The sequence below is a fragment of the Octopus bimaculoides genome, chromosome 1 (assembly GCF_001194135.2).
Source record: "Octopus bimaculoides isolate UCB-OBI-ISO-001 chromosome 1, ASM119413v2, whole genome shotgun sequence".
Taxonomy (NCBI): Eukaryota; Metazoa; Mollusca; class Cephalopoda; order Octopoda; family Octopodidae; genus Octopus; species Octopus bimaculoides.
This window is the reverse complement of record NC_068981.1, coordinates 194,339,582-194,363,669: the sequence shown is the minus strand read 5'-3', so window position 1 is coordinate 194,363,669 and position 24,088 is coordinate 194,339,582. Positions and strand designations below refer to the sequence as shown.

Sequence of the window (24,088 nt, the reverse complement as noted above, 5' to 3'; positions counted from 1 at the left end):
AGGTATTTTTCAATGTTATTATTAACATATACTCACGGGCATATGGTGTAGTGGTTAAGAGCATGGGCTACTAACTCCAAGATTCCGAGTTCGATTTCAGGCAGTGACCTGAATAATAATAATAATAACAACAACAACAACAACAACAACATCAAAAAATACCTTAGAAATGAGAACCCAGGTTCGAAATTTCCCCAAGACACCTGATGAAGGCTGGAGGATATATCAACCGAAATGTTGTGTTAACAACAAACAAGATGAGGACAAATATCCGTCAAATGTAAATAATGGATTCAGTTGATAAAAACTGGAAGAAGCTAATGATGTGTGGGTTGTGTCTTGACATTATGCAAAAGTTGAAAATCAAGCATCACCATTAAACAAGCAGTGTCTTTCATTTCCAATCTTCCATAAAAACATGTCTAGTTGTTAGGAAACATGCAAGGGTTGGTCACAGGAAGGGCATCCAATTGTAGAGAATCTGTCTTATTGATGTCAATCTCTATCCCATGCAAAAAAAGGAAAAGTGGACATTAATATGATGATGATGATGATGGTGGTAGTGTATGTAAGAGCGTGTGAATGTCAATATTAGACACTTGTTGACATTTGAAGGAAACAGTGTCAATGTTGACATACCTTGTTGACATTATGACTGGTCAGCTTGATTCTGAAAGACAGCTCTTTATCAAACTTTGTTAAGAGGACCTTGACCTCGTTGTATTTACTTAATATATTGTAGTGACCTTGAAATTGCAAAGAGCCAGCGTCCAAAAAATATTGCCTCGTTGGCCCGTGAGATCAACCTGTTCCCAGATGAAGTGGATCTTTTTGGAAAGCAAAAAGCTAAAGTGAGTTTGAAGATTCTGGATCGTCTGGCAAATACCAACAACGGAAAATATATTGTTGTTGCTGGGTAAATATATTCTGTCATCCATTCTTTAACCGTTTCATTGCCTTTTTTAATGACTTTTTCTTTTGTTTCTTGTTGTTTTTTTTGTTTTTTTTTGTTTTTCACTTTTTTGATTGATTGGGCTTTGTTACTACTGAATAGAACTGGTACAGTGAAACTGTGTGGAAGCCTGTGCTCTGCATGTGTGTCTATTGATTCCAAGCATCTTCATTCACACTATGGAGCAAAAAATAGTTACATTGGCTGAGGTCCTTTTGAGTGTTGGGCCTCACAGAGGCAAAGTGGCTGAGTTCAATTGTGTGTTGGGTCTGACAGGGGCAATAACTGAGACCCATCAAGCTGAGCAAAATTGCAGTCGTTACAGATACTGGTGTCATGCAAATGGCACATAAAAAGCCCCCATTACACTCTAGGGGTGGTTGGCATTAGGAAGGGCATCCAGCTGTAGAAACCTTGCCAAATCAGACTGGAGTCTGGTACAGCCTTCCAGCTTACCAGCCCTGGTCAAACTGTCCAACCCATGCCAGCATGGACAATGGACGTTAAATGAAGATGATGATGATGATAATGATGATTTTCCAGTAAATAGAAATCCTGTAATTAAACAGCATACAATGTTTAGTGGCATGAAGCGAATCTAGCCATAGAAACGTCATCTCAGTAAATCTCCTCTAACTCATGACAGTATAGTGAACACACATAAAAACAATAATGATGATGATAGCGATAATGAGGAGGATGATGATGATGACAGTGATGATGATGAGGAGAAAGAGAAGAAGAACGATGATGAAGAAGATGATAACAGTGATGACATTGAGGAAAATGATGACAAATAAAATGATGATAATGCTGGTGATGGTGGTGTTGAGGATGATGATTATGACAATGATGATGCTATGGCCTTGTACCCCTGGGTAAGGTTCCCAGCACTGTCCGTTTCAGTTTATTTCATTAAACCACAAAACAGGCCCCCTCTTCTCCTTCCCCCATTTCACAAGTCATGGGCTAACGATATGAAGATTGTGCATTCAGTTTTTAAAGTAAAAATAAACCAACCCAGCCACATAAAATATTTATGAAAAAGCAACAGAAATAATACCCTGGGCCCCTCCTTGAGCTTTTGTAAACCCTAATGCTTGATTGAACCTTGTTTTATCTTATGCAGAATAACCCCAACACCTCTTGGAGAAGGTAAAAGTACCACAACAATTGGATTGGCCCAAGCATTCGGAGCTTGTTTGAAGAAGAATATTGTTGCATGCGTCAGGCAACCCTCACAAGGCCCAACTTTTGGTATAAAAGGTAAGTTGAAGGATTTGGTGGTGGAATGGTTCACAGATTCATTGGTGAGGGTTGTGGAAAAATTTAGACCTTCAAAACAAAAACACCAACATATTTGAGAGATTTAGTTGAAGGCTGCAGATATAGTTGTGTGGTTGTGAAGTTTGCTTCCCAGTCATATGGATCCGGGTTCAATACCACTACAGGGTACCTTGGCCAAGTATTTTCACCTATAACCTCAGGCCAAGCAAACCCTTATGAATGAAAGTGGTAAACAGAAACTAAAGGAACATTATTTACATTTGATGGATATTTGTCCTCATCTTGTTTGTTTTGGCTGATATACCCTTCAGCCTTCATCAGGTGTCTTGCAGAAAACTAGACATTAAAACAACAATGGTGGTGGTGGTAGTGGTGGTGGTGGCGGTGGCAGGGTGGTCTTGGTGGTGGTGATGGTGGAGGTGTCTTGGTGGTGGGGGTCTTGGTGGTGGTATGGCTAGTATTGTATGTACAATACTAATTCTTTCTAATTTCTTTCTTTTCTAATTTCTTCCACTAGGTGGTGCTGCTGGAGGTGGCTATTCTCAGGTAATTCCAATGGAAGAATTCAACCTTCACCTTACTGGTGACATCCATGCAATTACTGCCGCCAACAACTTGCTTGCTGCACAACTTGATGCGCGAATGTTCCATGAAAGCACACAGACTGACAAAGCTCTTTACGACCGTCTGGTTCCAACCAAGAAAGGCAAACGGGCATTTTCCAAAATTCAGCTCGATAGATTAAAGGTGAGACAGGAACATTTATTTTAATGATGTTACTGACATCATCATTTCAAACCGATGCTAGAAATAGCAGCTAAATTTCCCTCAAATCGCAAAGCCTGTCTTCTTAAACTTTCAAACACTTGTGAGGCTCGGGGTCGGGAAGAGCATCCAGCCTTGTATCAACTGACTGCACCAACTGACCTTCTGTGTATTCCTTCTGTTTAACTCTAGGACAGTAGTGGTCAAGTAGCCAAACCTATGATCAAAGATATTCCAGCCATGACCATCCAGTCTTTCCAGATATTGCTTTTCTCATTATATTCTTCCTTTTTCAAAGGTGATGATTTGAAATTTGGCTACTATTTCTAGCATGTTAAGTAACCACATAGAGGCTTCTTTGTTTGATCATTTGATCATTTTACCTGACTGTGCAACTGACCTCCCTGTTTGACTGCATCAACTGGTCACAGAGAGTGACCACACTAATTAATGACAACAGCTGATCACCCTATTTGACTGGACATAACAGCGGAACACATGAACTGACCATGAGTGTGTAAGGGATCACCTGTGTGATTACAGGAAAAATAGCAGCCAAATCTCCCTCAAATTAAACCCTACTGTTCTTTAAAATGGGACAATACATCAGATGATGTAGTCCTAGGTAAACGATATCTGCAAATGAAAACAATGCAAATGTGACAGCTGCAATGCTTTAACCATTGGTCTGCTGAATCAGAGCTGACCTGGGGCTATACAACAACAATAACAACATCATTTCTTGACCACTCAGACTGCCCCGACACCTGCTGACCACACAGACTGACCACTAGTTTAACAAAGTTTTCTTTAATCTCCAGAAAATTGGTATTTCCAAGACAAATCCAACCACACTGACCCCTGCTGAAATGACCAAATTTGTCCGCCTGGATATTGACCCGGCTACCATTACCTGGCAGAGAGGTAACTTTAATTTACAATTTCACCCCCATCTTTTGTGTGTGTGTGTGTGTGTGTGTGTGTGTGTATGTACTGGTGCATATTTGTCTATGTTTGTGTGTGTGCTTGTGGTTGTGTGTAATTGTGTGAATATGTGTGCATTTGTATGAGTGTGTATCTATAACACACACAACACAACACCCATACAACAAACACACACACACACAACGCATACATACAAATACATAACACACACACGTAACACACACACACAACACAACACACACAACACACACACACATTAAAGACACCATTGTCTTTTGCTTTTGTTTTTTTGTTTTTTTTTACAATAATTTTTCTTGCTTTTTCTTTGACAGTGATTGACACCAACGACAGATTCTTAAGGAAGATCACAATTGGAGAGTCTCCCACTGAGAAGGGTCACACTCGTTCGGTCAGTAAATATCTTAAGTTTCCGGGTCAAATAATCACCAGGATGAAAATAATCATCATTATCGTTTTAAGGTCCACTTTTCTATGCTTGCATGGGTCTGACAGAGGCAGGGTTTCTATGGCCAGATGCCTTTCCTGTCACCAATTCTCACATGTTTCCAAGAAAGGTGATATCTCCCCCATCCCCATGGCCAGACATGTTTGCACAAAAGACTAGAAAGGAACAACCTTGCTTGTATGAAGATGATATTTTTATTAACTAAGGTGGCAAACTGGCAGAAACATTAGCATGCTGGGCAAAATGCTTAGCAGTATTTCGTCTGTCTTTATGTTCTGAGTTCAAATTCTGCCGAAGTCAACTTCGCCTTTCATCCTTTCAGGATTGATAAATTAAATACCAGTTGCATACTGGGGTCGATCTAATCAACTGACCTCACTTCCCAAAAATTTCAGACCTTGTGCCTAGAGTAGAAAAGGATTTTTATTTTCAACCTTCACAGGGTATCAAAACAAGAGCACACATGCACACACCTGGCAGGCTTCTTTCAGTTTCCATCTACCAAATCCACTCACAAGCCTTTTGGTCAACCTGGGGCTACAGAAGAAGTCACCTGCTCAAGGTACCTTGCAGTGGGACTGAACTTGAAACCATATAGCTGGAAAGACAAACTTTGCAACCATACGGCCATGCTTCACCTTCTACAGACTATAAGAATGTGTCCTATTTTTATCGTGCCCTTTATGATTGCATAGGATTTTGCTCCCCCCCCCCCGAAATAACCTTGTCAAGCCTGTTGTGTTTGGTATAAGCTTTGTCAAGAATATTCCATAAGTGACCGAGATCTTTGGAGATATGCTGTGCTTGAGAAGACTCAGCAAGCCAAGTGAGACCGTAGCCGTGGTCAATGCCAATGTTGCATAACCGGCCCGTTTAAAAGCACCTCTCAGTTGTTGGGTAATATGCTGTGCTTGAGAAGACCTGTTGAGACAAGTGAAGTCATTGTCATGGCCGATGCCAGTGCCACCTGACTGCCTCCTGTACCAGTGGCATGTGAAAAGTACTATTCGAGTGTGGCCGATGCCTGTGCTGCCTGACTGGCTCCCATACTGGTGGCACATAAAAAGCACCATTTGAGTGTGGTTAATGCCAGTGCCGCCTGATTGGCTTCTGTGTTGGTGGCATGTAAAAAGCATCAATTGAGTGTGGTCAGTGCCTGTGCTACCTGACTGGCCCCAGTGCCAGTAACACGTAAAAAGCACCCACCACACTCTCGGAGTGGTTGGTATTAGGAAGGGCTAACAACTGTAGAAATCTTGCCAGATCAGATTGAATCCTGGTGCAGCCTCCTGGCTTGCCAGTCCTTAGTCAAACCGTCCAACCCATGCCAGCATGGAAAGCGGATGTTAAACGATGATGATGATGATGATGATGATGACTGAGGCTGAGTGTATGTTTGTATTCAATAACAAAAGGATTGTCTATATTTACCTTGCGCATTCTTTACTGTGGCTGGCATTGTATGTATATATATATATGTGTGTGTGTTCCTTACATTACTGTATTATTTGTATTTGTGTGTAGTTTTCTGTCTCACATTGTATGTTGTTGTCCTCCATATTTAATCTTTGTACATCCATCACCTTATGACATCCAGTATCATTTGTGCAACCAATGAGGAATAATATCATGGAATTTAAAGACCTTAGGCTTTAAACCTGCTGAAACTATGCTGAGTCTGGTCTCTCTGGCTGATGAGGGGCTTTCCATGTTTATTTGTCCTTTTCTGTTGTTTCCATTCGATTTTCTCTGCTCTATTTGTAATGCATATACATATTGCCTATGTATGTGTGTGTGTGCGTGTGTATATATATATCATCATCATCATCATCATCGTTTAACGTCCGCCTTCCATGCTAGCATGGGTTGGACGATTTGACTGAGGACTGGTGAAACCGGATGGCAACACCAGGCTCCAATCTAATTTGGCAGAGTTTCTACAGCTGGATGCCCTTCCTAACGCCAACCACTCAGAGAGAGAGAGAGAGAGGAGGGTATATATATGCACATATGTGTGTATGTATGAATGCACATAATGAGGTTTAAGATATTGGTTGCTTCTTTTCCACATTACGGTAATGGAGAGATTTGGTAGCACCTCAAGTCACTGAGCACTACTTTCCAGGGAAAATATGGCTCACCTGTTAATCAACAAGGACCAGGAAAGGTCATCTAATCAATGCTCGTCCAAATCTAGAACTGACCAGCAGCCCCACCCATGTCAAATGCAAGGTAGCCATGAATCTCCTCCACAGCAAACTTACCTCTGCTCCTCCCATCCTACTTACCTCTGCTCCTCCCATCCTACTTACCTCTGCTCCTCCCATCCTACTTACCTCTGCTCCTCCCATCCTACTCTCACCTCTCAACTGAGGGAGCTCTTTAGGGTTGTGAGTCGTAAAGTAACCTCATTAGTGCTGGTTTAACAAAAAAAGAGAGTACTCAATACATTCAGTAAAGTGGTTGGCATTAGAAAGGACATCCAGCCATAGGAAACTTGCTAAAACCAAGATGAAGGAACAGGACGCAGTTCTGATTCATTGCAATAATGGTATGGGAGCAATGTGCAGTAACTGCACATTGCTGCATCCACCATTTGTTGGTGATTCCCTGCTCCTCCTGGCAGATGATGCCTCTGCACCACTCAGGGGATGACCCTCCATGCCATGGGTCTGTCTGGGTAGTCGTCGTTGCTGGTGAAGGTTTTTACAAGGCTGAAGTGAAAGTCTTACCTCAACCCAACATGCAGAGGGGACGTTTGGTCTGTTCTTTCACATGCCGGATCCTACACACATGGTGTGGATGTGTGTGTGTGTGTGTGTGTGTGTTTGTGCTGATCCATTGGATCCTGTCAAATTGTCCAATCCATGCCTGCACAGAAAGCAGACGTAAAAATAATGATGGTGATGATGATGATGGCAGTGATGATGGTGTTGGTCATAGTGATGATGATGACGATGCTGATGGTGTTGGTAGTGGTGATGATGATGATGTTGGTGGTAGTGATGATGATGATGATGATCGTGTTGATATTGGTGATGATGACAATAATGATGTTGATGGTGATGATGATGATGATGATGGTGGTGGTGATGATGATGACGATGATGGTGGTGGTGATGATGATGACAATGATGATGGTGGTGATGATGATGATGTTGGTGGTGGTGATGATGACAATGATGATGTTGGTGGTGGTGATGATGACAATGATGATGTTGGTGATGATGATGATGATCGTGTTGGTGGTGGTGATGATGACAATGATGTTGGTGGTGGTGATGATGATGATGATGATGTTGGTGGTGGTGATGATGATGATGATGATCGTGTTGGTATTGGTGATGATGACAATGATGATGTTGGTGGTGGTGGTGATGATGATGATGTTGGTGGTGGTGATGATGACAATGATGATGTTGGTGATGACGGTGATGGTGATGATGATGATGTTTTGCTAGTGTCAGTCTCTCTCACTCTCTCTTTCCTCTTTTGTCCAGACCCAGTTTGACATCACAGTGGCCAGCGAAATAATGGCTGTCCTTGCTCTGGCCGACAACCTTTCTGACATGAGGAAGAAACTTGGTAACATGGTGGTGGCCAGCAGCAAAACAGGGGTTCCAATCACAGCGGACGACTTGGTAAGCAGGACAGGGCTTTTGATTTCATTCTGCAGACTGTGTTTTGGGGATTTCTAAACAGGAGCCAGGGGGGAGGTGACTTGGTTATTTGATGCAGCAAACTGACTCCATGATGGGGGTGAGGGTGGTGGTGGTGGGGGGAAGTTGATGGTATTGTTGGTAGTGGTAGTAGTAGAAGCAGTAGTAGTGGGGGGGTGAAAGTGGTGGTCATTGGTTATGTTGGTGATGGTGGTGGTAGTGGTAGTAGTGCTGGTGGTGGCGATGGTGGTGGTGGTGGTAGTAGTGCTGGTGGTGGCAATGGTGGTGGTGGTAGTAGTGCTGGTGGTGGTGGTGGCAGCAATGATGGTGGTGGTGTTTGTAGTAGTGGTGGTGGTGGCGATGGTGTTGACGTTAGCCCCGTTAACAACAGCTACCACCACCCTACAACACCCCTTGCTGCATGCAGACCTTATCCCTCAGTCCCTTTCTACCAATATCCTTTTATTGTTTCACTGACTCCCTATTCCCTAATTGTTGTTGACAATGTTATTCATGTTGCTGTTGTAGGGAGTGTCTGGGGCGTTGGCTGTGTTGATGAAGGACACAATTAAACCAAACTTGATGCAAACTCTGGAAGTAAGTCGACATTTTACTTTCATCCGTCTTTTATCTTTTACTTGTTTCCATCATTAGACTATGGCCATGCTGGGGCACCACCTTGAAGAATTTTTATTCTCATAAATCAACCACAGTACATTTTTTTAAAGCCTGGTACTTATTCTATCAGTCTTTTTTGGTGAACCACTAATGTTATAAGGATGTAAACACACCAACACCGGTTGTCAAGCTGTGATAGGAGGACAAACAAAGACACACACATCTATACATACACACATATATATATATATATATATATATATGTATGTATGGGGCAAGCGAAAGCGAAATCATGATGGCACCTGTACCAGTGGAGTACTAACAGCACCGTCCGAGTGTGATCGTTGCCAGAGCATTTGATTGCCATTTGATTGTGATTTGATTTTTGATTTTGTGTATTCTGGTCACCTTGGCCATCATTAATCCCTTAGTTCCTTTATTCCCTTACCTTCCCTCATGGGAGATCCCTACCATACATGATTATTAATTTTGTTTCCTTAAAATTTGATCCCAAGACAAAATACATTTCCTAGTGACTGCTACATATTTCCCAAGTAACCTGTTATTTCTTTAAAAATGAACAAAAACTGTAACCTTTCAAAGTCTTCTGAGTCTCTACCCAACCCCCAGCATCACTCCTTCTTCCCCCACTACATGTACCCAAGGAATTAATTATCTACAGGGTGATTCAAAAGTCTCCATACATAGGAAAATTTTTTTTTTTTATAAGAAACAGTTTATGTGATCCCCTAGATTCCCTGATCTGACCCCTCTTGATTTCTATCTTTGGGGGCATTTGAAAGGCATGGTGTATCGCGGAAAGATAAAAGACATAAATCATTTGAAGGAATGCATCACCAACTTATTTGCACACGTATCACCAGAAGTGCTATTACAAGTTCACAATGAGTGGGGTCAACGTATTGCAATGTGTACTCAAAACAATGGTAACCATATAGAGCCTGTTAAATAAAAAAAAACTGTTCTTATAAACTGTTTCTTATAAAAAGATAAACTGTTTCCTATGTATGGTGACTTTTGAATCACCCTGTATTGTTCTATGTTCTGTATTACCAGGGGACGCCTGTTTTCGTCCATGCAGGCCCATTCGCAAACATTGCTCATGGCAACTCATCCATAATTGCTGACAAAATAGCCCTGAAACTTGTCGGAGAGAAAGGTTTTGTAGGTGAGTATCTTTTACCCCTTGTTTCATAGATGAGTATTGTATACTCATTTCATAGGGGAGTATCAGATACTCCTTATTTCACAGGAGTAATCACTAAACATATAATTCTGTGGAGCCACTGTTGGTCATTTTTCCAAGAAGTCATCTCTGCTGGTTTGACGTTATATTAAGAGAAAAGACAGGATGGTCACAGCTGGAACGTCTTAGATCATTAGCCAAGCTATATCTGGTTAACCTGCAGCTAAACAACAAGAAGCAATGACACGTAAGATAATGTGGTCCTAGGTACACTATGTTTGAAAAAAGATAGGATGATCACAGCTAGAATGTCTCTGATCATAGATCTTCCTGGTAAGGACTGACCTATGGTTAAACAATAACGACACTCTCCTAATATTTCTCACTTCCTTGTAAGTTGATTAAAACAAAAACAAAAGGCATCATTTTTCATTGTTTTCTTTCTTCCAGTGACTGAAGCTGGCTTTGGTGCCGATATTGGAATGGAGAAATTCTTCAACATCAAGTGTCGTTATTCTGGTCTGAAGCCAAGTGCTGTGGTTCTTGTTGCAACAGTAAGAGCCCTGAAAATGCATGGTGGAGGGCCTACAGTCACTGCTGGAGTACCATTACCCAAAGCTTACACTCAAGAGGTATTCTTACATCACATTATTATTATTATTATTATTATTATTATTATTATTATTATTATCATCATAAGGTGGTGAGCTAGCAGAAACGTTAGCACGCTGGGCAATTTGATAAGCGGTATTTTGTCTATCTTTACATTCTGAGTTCATATTCCGCTGAGGTTGACTTTGCTTTTCATCTTTTCAGGGTCAATAAATTAAGTACCAGTCGTGTACTGGGGTCGATCTAATCGACTGCCCCCTAACCACCCATCCACCTCCAAAATTTTGGGCCTTGTGCCTAGAGTAGAAAAGAATATTACTATTCTTCTTCTTATTATTATGTGGAGGTGCAATGGCCCAGTGGTTAGGAAAGCATAGGATCGCGGTTTCGATTCCCAGACAGGTCATTGTGAGTGTTTATTGAGTGTAACCACTTAAAGCTCCACGATGCTCCAGCAGTGAGGTGGTGGCAAACCCTGCTGTACTCTTTCACCACAAATTTCTTTCTCTCACTTTCTTTCCGTTTCTGTTGTACCTGTAATTCAAAGGGGGCCAGCCTTGTCACATTCTGTGTCACGCTGAATCTCCCTGAGAACTGTGTTAAGGGTACATTAATTTCACGAGCAGGCTGTTCCATTGATCAGATCAACTGGAACCCTCGTTGTCGCAACCAACAGAGTGCTACGATTATTATTAGACAATACAAAGAGAATTTGAACTCAGAACGTAAAGACAGACAAAATACCGCCAAGCATTTCACCCGGCATGCTAACGTTTCTGCTAGCTCACTGCCTTACAATGGAGTAAATACTGTTAAGTCTTGTGTGTGTGTAGTACCACCAACACCCTTGATACATTTATCAATCCCAAAAACCTAAATATATACAGCATCTTATTCTTAACACCAGATATTCAAGAATTTATTTCTAATTTCAGAATCTTGACTTGGTAGAGAAAGGTTGCACTAATTTGAAGAAACAAATTGAGAATGCCACTTTCTTTGGAGTTCCAGTAGTGGTGGCCATAAATGCCTTTGCGTAAGTTTACTTTTCTTTTTTTTTTTCTTTCTGGTATCGTGTGACAATAGACAATGTCACATGGTGAATGTTTAAAAGTGGTCACCTTCGAATATGGCACAACTTTACCATCTTTGTGACTCTACCAATTTACTTGTACACACAAGTTTTATATATATATATATATATAAATATATATATATATATATATATATATATATATATATATATATATACACACATATACGGCAAATAAGAAAATGGAGAGACTACAGAAAGACAGACATCATCCGGTAGACATTCCAGTGCGTCTATTTATTCCAAAGCATAAGAAAGTATTAAGAGAAAACATACACATGTTGTAACCATGAGTTACACACACACATGTAGTAATATTACAGAAAAGAGCAAAAGATCAGTTCCTAACGGCCTTTACTGCCAGGAGGCAACGAAATGCTCCATGCCATCTCCATCTCTTCAGTGTTCTGTAGGGATGGGCAGATAAAGTTTGGATGATGAGTGTACCTCTAGGCTTCTTCAGAGGGTCTAAGTGGTTAGGAGGGTTAACACATATAATAAACAGTTAACAATAGGTACAGTGTATTTGTCATTATTGAAAAGGGCAGAAAAAGAATAGGAGCAGACAAGAGACTGTGAGAGAAGTACAACTTATTTAAATGAATTAGGTATAGGAAGGGGGAAAATACTACAAACTTCCCGTGAAGTAATCCAGGATCCATGTTACTTCGTCTGCACAATAACCAGCACTTGGGTTTGAATAATTGGGTACACTACCAGCAATATATTGGATAGGTACTATCCCTTAGTTGGTTGGTTTCCCAGCCTCTAACTCTCGGAGACTGGTGTTGCCATCCGGTTTCACCAGTCCTCAGTCAAATCGTCCAACCCATGCTAGCATGGAAAGCGGACGTTAAACGATGATGATGATGATGATGATGATGATGATATATATATATATATATATGTATATATCAAGGTGCATGGCTCAGTGGTTAAGGTGCTGCACTCACAATTGCAGTGCATTGTGTTCTTGAGCAAAGCACTGCATTTCACATTGCTCTGTAATCATTTGGACATCTGACATGTGGCACCCAGTTGCACCTGTACAGGTAATGTTGATTTGATGAAGGGAGACAGTTTATGTCTACACAAAACATTTGATCACTATAAACAAGTCATCTGTGTGGTTTTTCGGCAAGAATTTGTCAAACCCTCATACATCATCTAACGACGGGAGAGTCCATTATATATCTATTTCTTTATTGCCCACAAGGGGCTAAACATAGAGGGAACAAACAAAGACAGACAAAGGGATTAAGTCGATTACATCGACCCCAGTGCATAACTGGAACTTATTTAATCGACCCCGAAAGGATGAAAGGCAAAGTCGACCTCAGCGGAATTTGAACTCAGAACGTAGCAGCAGACAAAATACCGCTAAGCATTTCGCCCGGCGTGCTAACCATTCTGCCAGCTTGCTGTCCTGAGTCCATTATATATTACTTACTAAAAACCTTAGTCTAAGACTAAGGTTTTTTTAAGACCTCTTGATTCTAGATTCAGCTTTCATGCCTGCAATTTCCTCTCTGGTTTTCCTATAGATTCAGCTTTGAGAACTAGACCATCAGCTTATAAGGATTCCCGTGGACAACCAGTCTTAATCTGCTCAGTGGTTGCCTGTAAGATTATGCTGAAAAGCAGAGGACTGAGTTTTGATGGACTCTTACCCTCATGCTAAATTTGTCCCTGAAATCATTGCTGACTCGTCTTTTTACTCTCTGCATCTTTATCCATGGCTTGTCCAGCCCCAACAGGCAACCTTTAAACACCACATCACACAAACCCCATGTGTTACACACAAATGGTAACTATGACACAAGAGAAACAGCAATGCCATGAGCTGACAAGAGAACCTCTGTGTAGCCGCTTGACTAGCGAGAAATATCAACGATAGTCGATGTCCTGGGGCTTTAAAAGAAAATACAGAAACGTTCAATCAGGGCTGACCTGGAATTAAACAATCACAGAAATCATATTTAAACATTTGAATATATTTTCGTAGTTCAAATATTTTCGGGTTTCAGCGCTTTTCAATTATCTCCCTTGACTACTTTTTTTTTTCTAATCAGTTACCTCCCTTGCATCAGTTAACACTGTTAAAATGTTGCGTTTTTTTTTTTTGTTTTGTTTTTTTAATGCAAAACTCGTTTCTCCAAAACTTATCTTTTAGGCAAATAATACTTTCGAACATCACAACATCGTATTTTACTTCTTTATAAAAAATAAAAAAAATCCGTCTTCATCTAATAAATTTGCATATAAAAACATTACGTTTTCTGATGAGATTGTAGCACACCTGGTCTCTGTAAACAATAAGTTCATTATTTTATTTTTTGTTTTTACATTAATGGAAACCAGGGGAAAATTGCAAGTTCCTAAGTGAGTTTCTATGTGGATTACTCGCTGCTAGAAATAGCAGTCACATCTCTATCAAATTCCACCTGTACCATTGTTAAAAGACTGCATTGAATTATGTAGTCCACGTGTGCGTATGTGTGTTCCTTTATTGATCTGATGAATCATCTCTTTTACTTGTTTCAGTCATTTGACTGCGGCCATACTGGAGCACCGCCTTTCATCGAGCAAACCGACCCCAGGACTTATTCTTTGTAAGCCTAGTACTTACTCTATCAGTCCCTTATGCTGAACCGCTAGTTTACGAGGATGTAAACACACCAGCATCGGTTGTCAAGCGATGTTGGAGGGACAAACACAGACACACAAACATATATACGACGGGCTTCTTTCAGTTTCCGTCTATCAAATCCACTCACAAGGCTTTGGTTGGCCTGAGGCTATAGTAGAAGACACTTGCCCAAGGTGCCATGCAGTGGGAATGAACCTGGAACCATGTGGTTGGTAAGCAAGCTACTTACCACACAGTCACTCCTGCGCCTGACCATTTTTAACCTATGGATCTCTAGTTTTCTCAGATGGTCCCTCCTAGCCATTAGATGTTTAAAAAACCTAGTTTTACAGTTAAATATTATTAGGAATTGTGTGGTAAGTAGCTTTCTTCCCAACCACATGGTTCTGGGTTCAGTCCCACTGCGTGGCACCTTGGGCAAGTGTCTTCTACTATAGCATCGGGCCGACCAAAGCCTTGTAAGCTTTGTGAGTGGATTTGGTAGATGGAAACTGAAAGAAGCTCATTGTGTGTATATATATATGTGTGTGTGTGTGTGTGCAGTAATATCAAAGGAAGTTTAACCAGGAAAATAGTTTTTTTTTGTGTGGAAGATGCACAGGGGCAATAAACACTGAAGATGTACAGATAATAGATTCCATCACATGCTAGTGGGGAAAATTAGAAGTAGTTAATAGTTTCTGCTACCTAGGCGATCAAGTCTGTAGCAGCTAGAATAAGAATAGCCTGGACAAAGTTCAGGGAGCTCCTACCTCTGCTGGCAAGCGAGGGCCTCTCGCTCAGGATGAAATATAGACTGTATGATGCATGTGTGCAAACTGCCATGCTACATGGCAGTGAAACATGGGCCATGACTGCTGAGGACATGTATAGGGTTGAAAGAAATGAAGCTAGTATGATCCGCTGGATGTGTAATGTCTGTGCATACATGACAGCGTGTGAGTGCCTTGAAAGAAAAGTTGGGCATAAGAAGCATCAAACGTGGTGTGCAAGAGCGGCAACTGTGCTGGTATGGTCATGTATTATGTATGGATGAGGACAGCTGTGTGAGGAAGTGCCACTCCCTAACTGTGGAAGGAACCTGTGGAAGGAACCTGTGGAAGGGGTAGACCCAGGAAGACATGGGATGAGGTGGTGAAGCATGACCTTTGAACATTGGGCCTCACAGAGGCAATTACAGGAGATAGAGACCTTTGGAGATATGCTGTGATTGAGAAGACCCAGCAACTAAAGTGAGTTCACAGTCATGCATGTCCGGCCCAGTTAAGAGTACCCCTGATGCGTTGGGTAATATATTATGCTTGAGAAGACCTGTTGAGTCAAATAAAACCAATATCATAGCTGTGGCCAGTGCCCCACCAACTGGTTCTCGTGCTGGTGGCACATAAAATGCACCATCCGAACATGGTCGATGCCAGGCCCACCTGACTGGCTCCTGTACCAGTGGCACGTAAAAAGCACCCACTACACTCTCGGAATGGTTGGCATTAGGAAGGGCATCCAACTGTAGAAACCTTACTTGATCAGATTGGAACTTGGTGCAGCTGCTAGCTTTCCAAACCTCAGTCACACCATCCAACCCATTCTTGCATGGAAAACGGATGTTAACCCTTTCATTACTGTATTTATTTTGAGATGTTCTGTTTCTTTCAATTAATTTTAAATATAACAAAGAATTTAGTAAAATAACTTAGTTATCCTTAAGCTAGTGTTAGGAATGTAAATTGTGACTAAGGTTTGGTGGAAGATTTTAATTCCAAATTTTTGAAGACAAGACATTTGTACAACAGAGCCAGAGCTGGTTTCAGCCGGGTTGGTATTGAAAGAGTTAAATAAGGATGATGATGATGATGATGTGTGTGTCTGTGTTAGATACAAAGGCGCAAGAGTGGCTGTGTGGTAAGAAGCTTGCTTATCAACCATATGGTTCCAGGTTCAGTCCTACTGTGTGGCATCTTGGGCAAGTGTCTTCTACTATAGCTGCGGACCAACCAAAGCCTTGTGAGTGGATTTGGTAGACGGAAACTGAAAGAAGCCTATCGTTTATATATATATATGTATGTATGATGTATATGTTTGTGTGTCTGTGTTTCTCCCCCTACCATCACTTGACAACCGATGTTGGTGTGTTTATGTCCCCAAAACTTAACAGTTCAGCAAAAGAGACCGATGGAATGAGTACTAGGCTTACAAAGAATAAATCCTGGGATTGATTTGTTCAACTAAAGGTGGTGCTCCAGCATGGCCACAGTCAAATGACTGAAACAATTAAAATAATAAAAGACTTTGTTTCTTGTAGAAGCATAAGCAATTCATTGCACACAAACTTCAACAGTAAAATCTTCTATGGACCCTCAAAGGTTAATTTGGACCCCAAAAGGTCATGTGAACCTTCAAAGGTCATGTGGACCCAAAAAGGTCATGTGAACCGTCAAAGGTCATGTGAACCGTCAAAGGTCATGTGGACCGTCAAAGGTCATGTGGACCCTCAAAGGTCATATGCACCCCAGTTGGGGAGCACTGATCTAACCCATACCAGCATGGAACATGGACGTCAAAAGATGATGGCGATTGTTGTTGTTGTTGTTGCTTGTTTCGTGAGCCAGATCAAGTTGCCTTTGGTAACATACATCCTTTTTTTCTTTTTTCTCTTTTTTGGCTAGAATAACGTACCTTGGACAACATTATCCAATGTGCCATGATAGCTATGGTGTGGTTTGAGGAAGACTTAACTACTGTTTCTAGCTGTCTAGGAGGCGTCAAATGACCACATAGGGGCTCCTTTGCTGGCATGTTGTGGTTTGTTGTTGTTTGATGTCAGCAGGAACTCGTATATCAATCCCTTGTCTCTATAATAGTTTAAACTATTTCACATGTGATGTTGTGTAGTTTCCTGGAATGTAACCATGGTAACAGGAAGGATGTGCTACAGCTGGGATGGGTGTCACAAATACCTGTTTACAATATTGTTGTTGTTGCAGCTGAAGTGTAGTGGCTAGTCTGTCTTCCTTACTTAAATAATAATAATAATAATAATAGTAATAATCCTTTCTACTAAAGGCACAAGGCCTGAAATTTGTGGGGAGGGGATTAATCGATTATATTGACCCTAGTGATTCGCTAGTATTTAATTTATCAACCCCGAAAGGATAAAAGGTAAAGTCAAAACCCTGGCAGAATTTGAACTCAGGATGTACAAATGGACAAAATGCCACTAAGCATTTTGCCCACCATGCTAATGATTCTGCCAGCTCACCACCTTAATAATAATAATAATAATAACAATAATAACAATAACAAAAACAATAATAACAATAACAATAATGATAATAACAATAATGATAACAATGATGATAATAATAATAATAATAATGATAATGATAATAATAATAATAATAATGATAATGAATTAATGTTGTCTTTTGGTCACCACATAATAATTTTTTATTAGTTTTTTTTTTTTTTTTCTCAATTCTCATTCCCTTCTCGTAGCTAAATCTTTTGAGGAATTAGAGAGGAAATTCTTAATATGGATGCTAATCCTGTAACTGAGATACTTGAAGGTAAACTTAGCAAAGATTAAGATTTTAGTAAGTAGGAAAGGGGACAGGACGGGACCCTGGTAGCTTCAGAGAAATGGTTTTGATTGATATGCAGAGAAGAGGTAGGTATAAACTCCATAAGCTGTACCCAATGTGAGCTATGGACATAGAAGAGATGTTGTGGAGTCATAGGCAGGCTGTCTAAGGATGTAAGCTTTGTATGTCATACAATCGCTGGAGAAATACATTCTATGAAGATGCTGGAGATGTATTGGAGCAGAACATACAAGAAACACACTGGAAAAAGATTCTCTTGAATACTTGGATGGCTCACAAGAAGCCGGTTTTGTTAGCTTAGAGATGTAATTAGCAGGGGAGGTGGTTGCTTTGAAAGTAAAGCAGCCAGGTAAGAACAGATTAGAAAGGATTCAAAGAGCTTCTATCGTTGTTGGTGACAAAGATCTTTCCCCTTAGAATGATGAGCAGATCATCATCATCATCATTTAACGTCCGTTTTCCATGCTAGCATGGGTTGGACAATTTGACTGGGGACTGGCGAACCACATGGCTACACCAGACTCCAATCTGATCTGGCAGTGTTTCTACAGCTGGATGCCCTTCCTAATACCAACCACTCTGAGAGTGTAGTGGGTGCTTTTTACATGTCACCAGCACAAGGGCTAGTCCGGCAGTACTGGCAACAGCCACACTCAAATGGTGTTTTTTACGTGCCACCTGCACAGGAGTCAGTCCAATGTTTTGTTCACATGCCACTGGCACGAGTGCCAGTAAGGCGAAGCTGGAAATGATTGCGCTCAAATGGTGCTTTTTACGTGCCAGATGTTTTTGTGTTAGAACTGAAATGCTGTATGGTTGTGAGTTAGAGAGCTTGAGAAGACTGGAAGATGTCTTCATCATCTTCATCATCATTTAACATCCATGTTCTATGCTGACAGGATCTGATTGGTCTGAGAACTGTTTCATGTTCCATTGTCTGCTTTGGCATGGTTTCTATGGCTGGATGCCCTTATCACCAAGCATTTTACAGCATACATTAAAATAACTTGAATATTGTTTTTCTAATGGATGGTAGCTTTAAATGAAATATTGTTGTTATAAACTTGACAGACACCGGCCATTAATTTATTTAAATTCACTGCTAATTGCTACACTCATGGTAATTTTCTGCCACATGTTACTTTCAGATTAATTTAGCTTTGCTAAACTCATTTGTAAAGACTGAGAAAAAAAAACAAAATCAATGAGTTTATGTACATTATTTACATTTGACAGATATTTGTCCTCATCTTGTTTGTTGTTAACACGCCATATGCCCGTGGGCATATGGCATAGTGGTTATGAGCACAGGCTACTAACCCCAAGATTCCGAGTTTGATTCCAAGCAGTGACCTTAATAATAATAATAATAATAATAATAACAACATCGAAAAATGCCTCAGGAATGAGAACGTAGGTTCAAAATTTCCCCAAGACACCTGATGAAGGCTGGAGGGTATATCAGCTGAAACGTTGTGTTAACAACAAACAAGATGAGGACAAATATCCGTCAAATGTAAATAATTCCTTATCTCTTAAATATAGAACTTCAGGGACATCAGATTTGGTTGTTGCTTTTGTTGAAATTTCATCAAACATTGAAATACTTTTATAGTTTGGTATATAACCATTGTACCACCACAATCCCCACAACATCACTACTACCACCACCACTAGGTGTTAATGCTGTGGATGCTATATGATACAGCAAACAAATGAAGTGGCCTGTATGTGGTGCCATGACTGGTGGTAATAACACACAAGCGTTTCTCAAATATTGAAAGACATTTTATTAACATATTTTTACAGGAAGAAAAAAAAGGAAAACAAATTAAAAGTATAAAAGATCAAATTATCAAGAAAAAAAAACACACCCATAATTACCTCACCAAGGAAATAAAATTTTTAAAAATGAAGCAAAAAGTGGTGGGGTGGGATTAAGCAGCAGAAGATTAAGGGGGTGGGAGTAGAGCGGCTGTACATCCCAGATCAAATGGTGTGTTTGGCTGTTCCTTGCAGACATGATTGCAAAAGTGTTGCCATGGAGAATGAGCACCCCACCTTGCAGGGCTAATTTCTTAGACGAGCCATAGTTATCCCAATTTTGTAGGAAAAGGAAGGTCATGTTGGATAATGAGGTTGTATAGCCTCAGTTGCAAATTTCTTGATTCTGCCTTGACCAGTAGGTCACTAACCTTAAATTTTTAGTCCCTGTCTTAACCAGGGGTCACCAATCTTAAATATCCTATCATCTTGACCTGTGGGTTATTAATCTTAAATGAGAAATGTTTGACCATTTCAGAAGTGACACAGAAGCCGAACTGAAGTTAATCCAAAAGATTGCAGTGGACAGTGGAGCGTTTGATGCTGTTATTTGCCATCATTGGGCAAAAGGTGGGAAAGGAGCCAAAGCACTGGCCACATCAGTAATGAGGGCCACTGATGACCCCTGTCAATTTAAGTTCCTCTACGACTTGAAAGTAAGTTTCTTTATTAAACTTTAAAAACCTCCATATTGTATACAGTTGTTCAAATATTCATCATCATCATCATTATTGTCATCTCTATCATTGTCATCATCACTATCATCGTCATCACTATCATCATTGTTGTCATCACTATCGTCATCATTATCATTGTCGTCATCACTATCATCGTCATCACTACCGTTGTCATCACTATCATTGTCGTCATCACTGTCATTGTCGTCATCACTATCATCGTCGTCGTCATCATTGTTGTCATCACTATCACCATCATTGTCATCATCATCATTATTGTCATCATTATCATCGTTGTCATTACTATCATCGTCATCACTATCATCATCATCATCATTGTTGTCATCACTATCATTGTCGTCATCACTATCATCGTCACTATCGTCATCATCATCATCATTATTGTCATCACTATCATTGTCGTCATCACTATCATCGTCATCAGACTGCATCTGTTGAGGCAGATTTCCTTTGACCAGATGCTCTTCCTGTCACCAACCATCGCCTGTTTCCAAGCTAAGTAATATTGTACCCATACCTGGACATTGCATAGTTACGTGTTGCCCAAACAAGGAAACATGAACCCTCACACACACACACACACACCTCACACGATGGACTTCAATTTACACCTCCCACATCAACTCACAAAACTTTTATCAGCTCAATGCTGTAATAGAAGATGCTTAACCCAGGTGCCATGTGGCGGGACTGAACTCAAAACCGCATGGTTACAAAGCAGGCATCTTAACCACACAGCCATGCCTGTGGACGTGTTTTCCCAGAAGACTCAGAATGGACGACACCACTTGTCTGATGGCAACAGACTGGGACACAGATCGGGCATTGAAGGGGAGGGGACACTGTTGAAGTGGTTGTTTAGCCCTGGGTCGCGCCTGATTGAGTAGGCATTGGATCGAAGTTTTCCAGCTGTGACCATCCTGTTTCATTTTCAAACACACTATAGAGGAAGATATTTTTTAATGCATCCTCTTCGATTTCTGTTTAAGATGATGGGGTATAATATAAGGGAGATTTGGCTGTTATTTCTAGCCAGGTGAGTGACTCTGTGTAGGCTCCTTTATTGGTTTCAAGGAGAATGGTAGGTGAGAGATGTTCTGACCTCGTTAGGGTTGGCTTTGAAAGGCCCAGCGTAGCGAGGGCAGTTGTCTTTTATCCTCACTTAAACCTAACCTTTATTTTATAATTCAGTAGGTTTAACTCACAACCCTTCCATGACATTCACTCCTCCATATTGCCCACTGTTCAGACGTTATGAAACACTGGCATTCATCTTGCTTCTTCTTCTTCTTCTCTTTCAGTTGCCAATTGAAGATAAAATCAGGATAATTGCACAAAAGATTTATGGTGCTGACGATATTGAGATTTCAGCCGAGGCCCAGGAATGTATCAACCGTTACAAAGCACAGGTAAATCTATCTCTACCTCTCTCTCTCTCTCTCTCTCTCTCTCTCTCTCTCTCTCTCTCTCTCTCTCTCTCTCTCTCTCTCTCTCTCTCTCTTTCCCTCTCTCTCTCTTCTCCACTTAAACCATCCACTTAAACCCTTAAATGTTGTGCCCCCAACATGGGGCTGCTGTCCAAAGGCTCTAACCAGTTAAAGAATTAAAGAATATATATTGTACTGCAATAAAAGGTTGTGACACAAAGTTTTAAATTAAAACATTTTTATCTGGGAATTAAAACCTGTTCATGAATTTAATTTGATGATAACCTCACAATCCATTCAGGTCCAATGTTGCAACCCTTATAAGGTGATGAGCTGGCAGAAACATTAGCACACTGGGCAAAATGCTTAACGGTATTTCATCTGTCTTTATGTTCTGAGTTCAAATTCCACCAAGGTCGACTTTGCCTTTTATCCTTTCGGGGCTGATAAACTAAGTACCAGTTGCGAACTGGTGTAGAAAATAATTTTACAAGCCTTTAGGGTGATGAGCTGGCAGAATCCTTTGTATGCCAGGCAAAAATGCTTGGCGGCATTTCATCTGTTTTTGCATTCTTATTCTTTTATCTGTTTCGATCATTTGAATGTGCCATGCTGGAGCATCGCCTTTAGTTGAACAAATCAACCCCGGGACTTATTCTATTGGTCTCTTTTGCCAAACCTTTAAGTTACAGGAAGGTAAACACACAAACATTGGTTGTTAAGCGATGGTAGGGGGACAAACACAGACACACACAAATACACACACACATATACAACAGGCTTCTTTCAGTTTCCGTCTACCAAATCCACTCACAAGGCTTTGGTCAGCCTGAGGCTATAGTAGAAGACACTTGCCCTAGGTGCCGCGCAGTGGGACTGAACCCAGAACCATGTGGTTAGGAAGCAAGCTACTGACTACACAGCCAGCCATAGTTGGCTTTGCCTTTCATCCTTTGGGGGGCTCAATAAAATGAGTACCAGTCAAACATGGGGGTTGATGTAATCAACTCACCTTTTCCCCCCAAAACGGCTGGTCTTGTGCCAAAATTATAAACCAATATTACCACACTTATCTTTAATCAGCCCCTTGTGCCGCTTTGCTTTCTTCTTAGACTACTGAGATCACTCTACCATCTGATTGGTCCACTGAGATCACTCTGCCATCTGATTGGTCTGTTGTTTGCTCAAGTCCACTGTTGCCCAGTTATTCTCATATGATAAATCTGCTCTTTACTGGGTCTATTGTTGTATCTGTCAGCTGATTGGTCAACCATACAAATTCTGTTTTCTGATTGGCTGACTGTGATAACTCTACATTCTAATTGGTTATTAATGAGTTAGGTATATTCGAAATCTCTCTCTAGTACATCTGACCCAAATATCTGACATTATTCTCAGATCTGCAGTCAGAGAGGTAGAAAGAGGAGGTGGAGGTTTTCTGCAGTTCTTCACTCTCTATGGTAACTCATTCTCCTTCTGCTGAAGGCTGTTATGTGAGAGGGGGGGGGTTGGAGTGAAGGGTGGACAATGTTTTCCTTCTCCATGTATTCCTCCTCCTCCCCCATTGCTACAACAAAGCTGTATTAATCTCACTTTAGGACACTGGCTTCTATATTTATAATATTGAAACCAAGTGTTTTGGTTTTGAAACAATGCTGTAATTGGTACCCAGTCGAGATCTAATGCACACACACACACACACACACACACACATGCATATTATACAGGGTGGTGCCAAAGTATATATACAGTTATGAAAAAAAGAAAACACGTACAATACTCATTTATGTTTATGAAAAAAATTATAAGTTATGATAAAAGTATTATTAATAATTATGATAAATGTAATTATTATGATTAATGACACTGAAAATATCAAAAAACGAGGCTACTAATTTAATGTGTTAATAATTTTAATGAATTAAGTATCATTGATATGATACTCACTGTATACCAACTTTTGCACCTGCCCCTGTATGTATATACTCTTTTTTTTTTACACTTTTTCTTGTTTCCGTCATTTGACTATGGCCATGCTGGAGCACCGCCTTTAGTCGAGCAAATCAACCCCAGGACTTATTCTTATAAGCCTAGTACTTATTCTTTCGGTCTCTTTTGCCAAACCGCTAAGTTACGGGGACACAAACACACCAGCATCAGTTGTCAAGCGATGGTGGGGGACAAACACAGACACACATACATATATATACACATATATACGACGGGCTACTTTCAGTTTCCGTCTACCAAATCCACTGACAAGGCTTTGGTCGGCCCAAGGCCATA

The 24,088-nt window shown here is 40.6% G+C and overlaps 1 protein-coding gene across 1 annotated transcript in view; it reads left to right on the top strand.

The window, feature by feature from the left end:
• Positions 1 to 24,088, top strand: part of LOC106869903 (C-1-tetrahydrofolate synthase, cytoplasmic) — a 76,441-nt gene that overhangs the window by 40,505 nt on the left and 11,848 nt on the right. The window contains exons 11-22 of the mRNA XM_014915830.2: positions 743 to 916; positions 2,082 to 2,218; positions 2,757 to 2,986; positions 3,826 to 3,928; positions 4,282 to 4,358; positions 7,916 to 8,056; positions 8,603 to 8,671; positions 9,770 to 9,881; positions 10,350 to 10,531; positions 11,447 to 11,547; positions 20,156 to 20,333; positions 21,677 to 21,784. Coding sequence (XP_014771316.1) covers positions 743 to 916; positions 2,082 to 2,218; positions 2,757 to 2,986; positions 3,826 to 3,928; positions 4,282 to 4,358; positions 7,916 to 8,056; positions 8,603 to 8,671; positions 9,770 to 9,881; positions 10,350 to 10,531; positions 11,447 to 11,547; positions 20,156 to 20,333; positions 21,677 to 21,784 — 1,612 coding nt within the window. The remainder of the gene's footprint in view (positions 1 to 742; positions 917 to 2,081; positions 2,219 to 2,756; positions 2,987 to 3,825; positions 3,929 to 4,281; positions 4,359 to 7,915; positions 8,057 to 8,602; positions 8,672 to 9,769; positions 9,882 to 10,349; positions 10,532 to 11,446; positions 11,548 to 20,155; positions 20,334 to 21,676; positions 21,785 to 24,088) is intronic.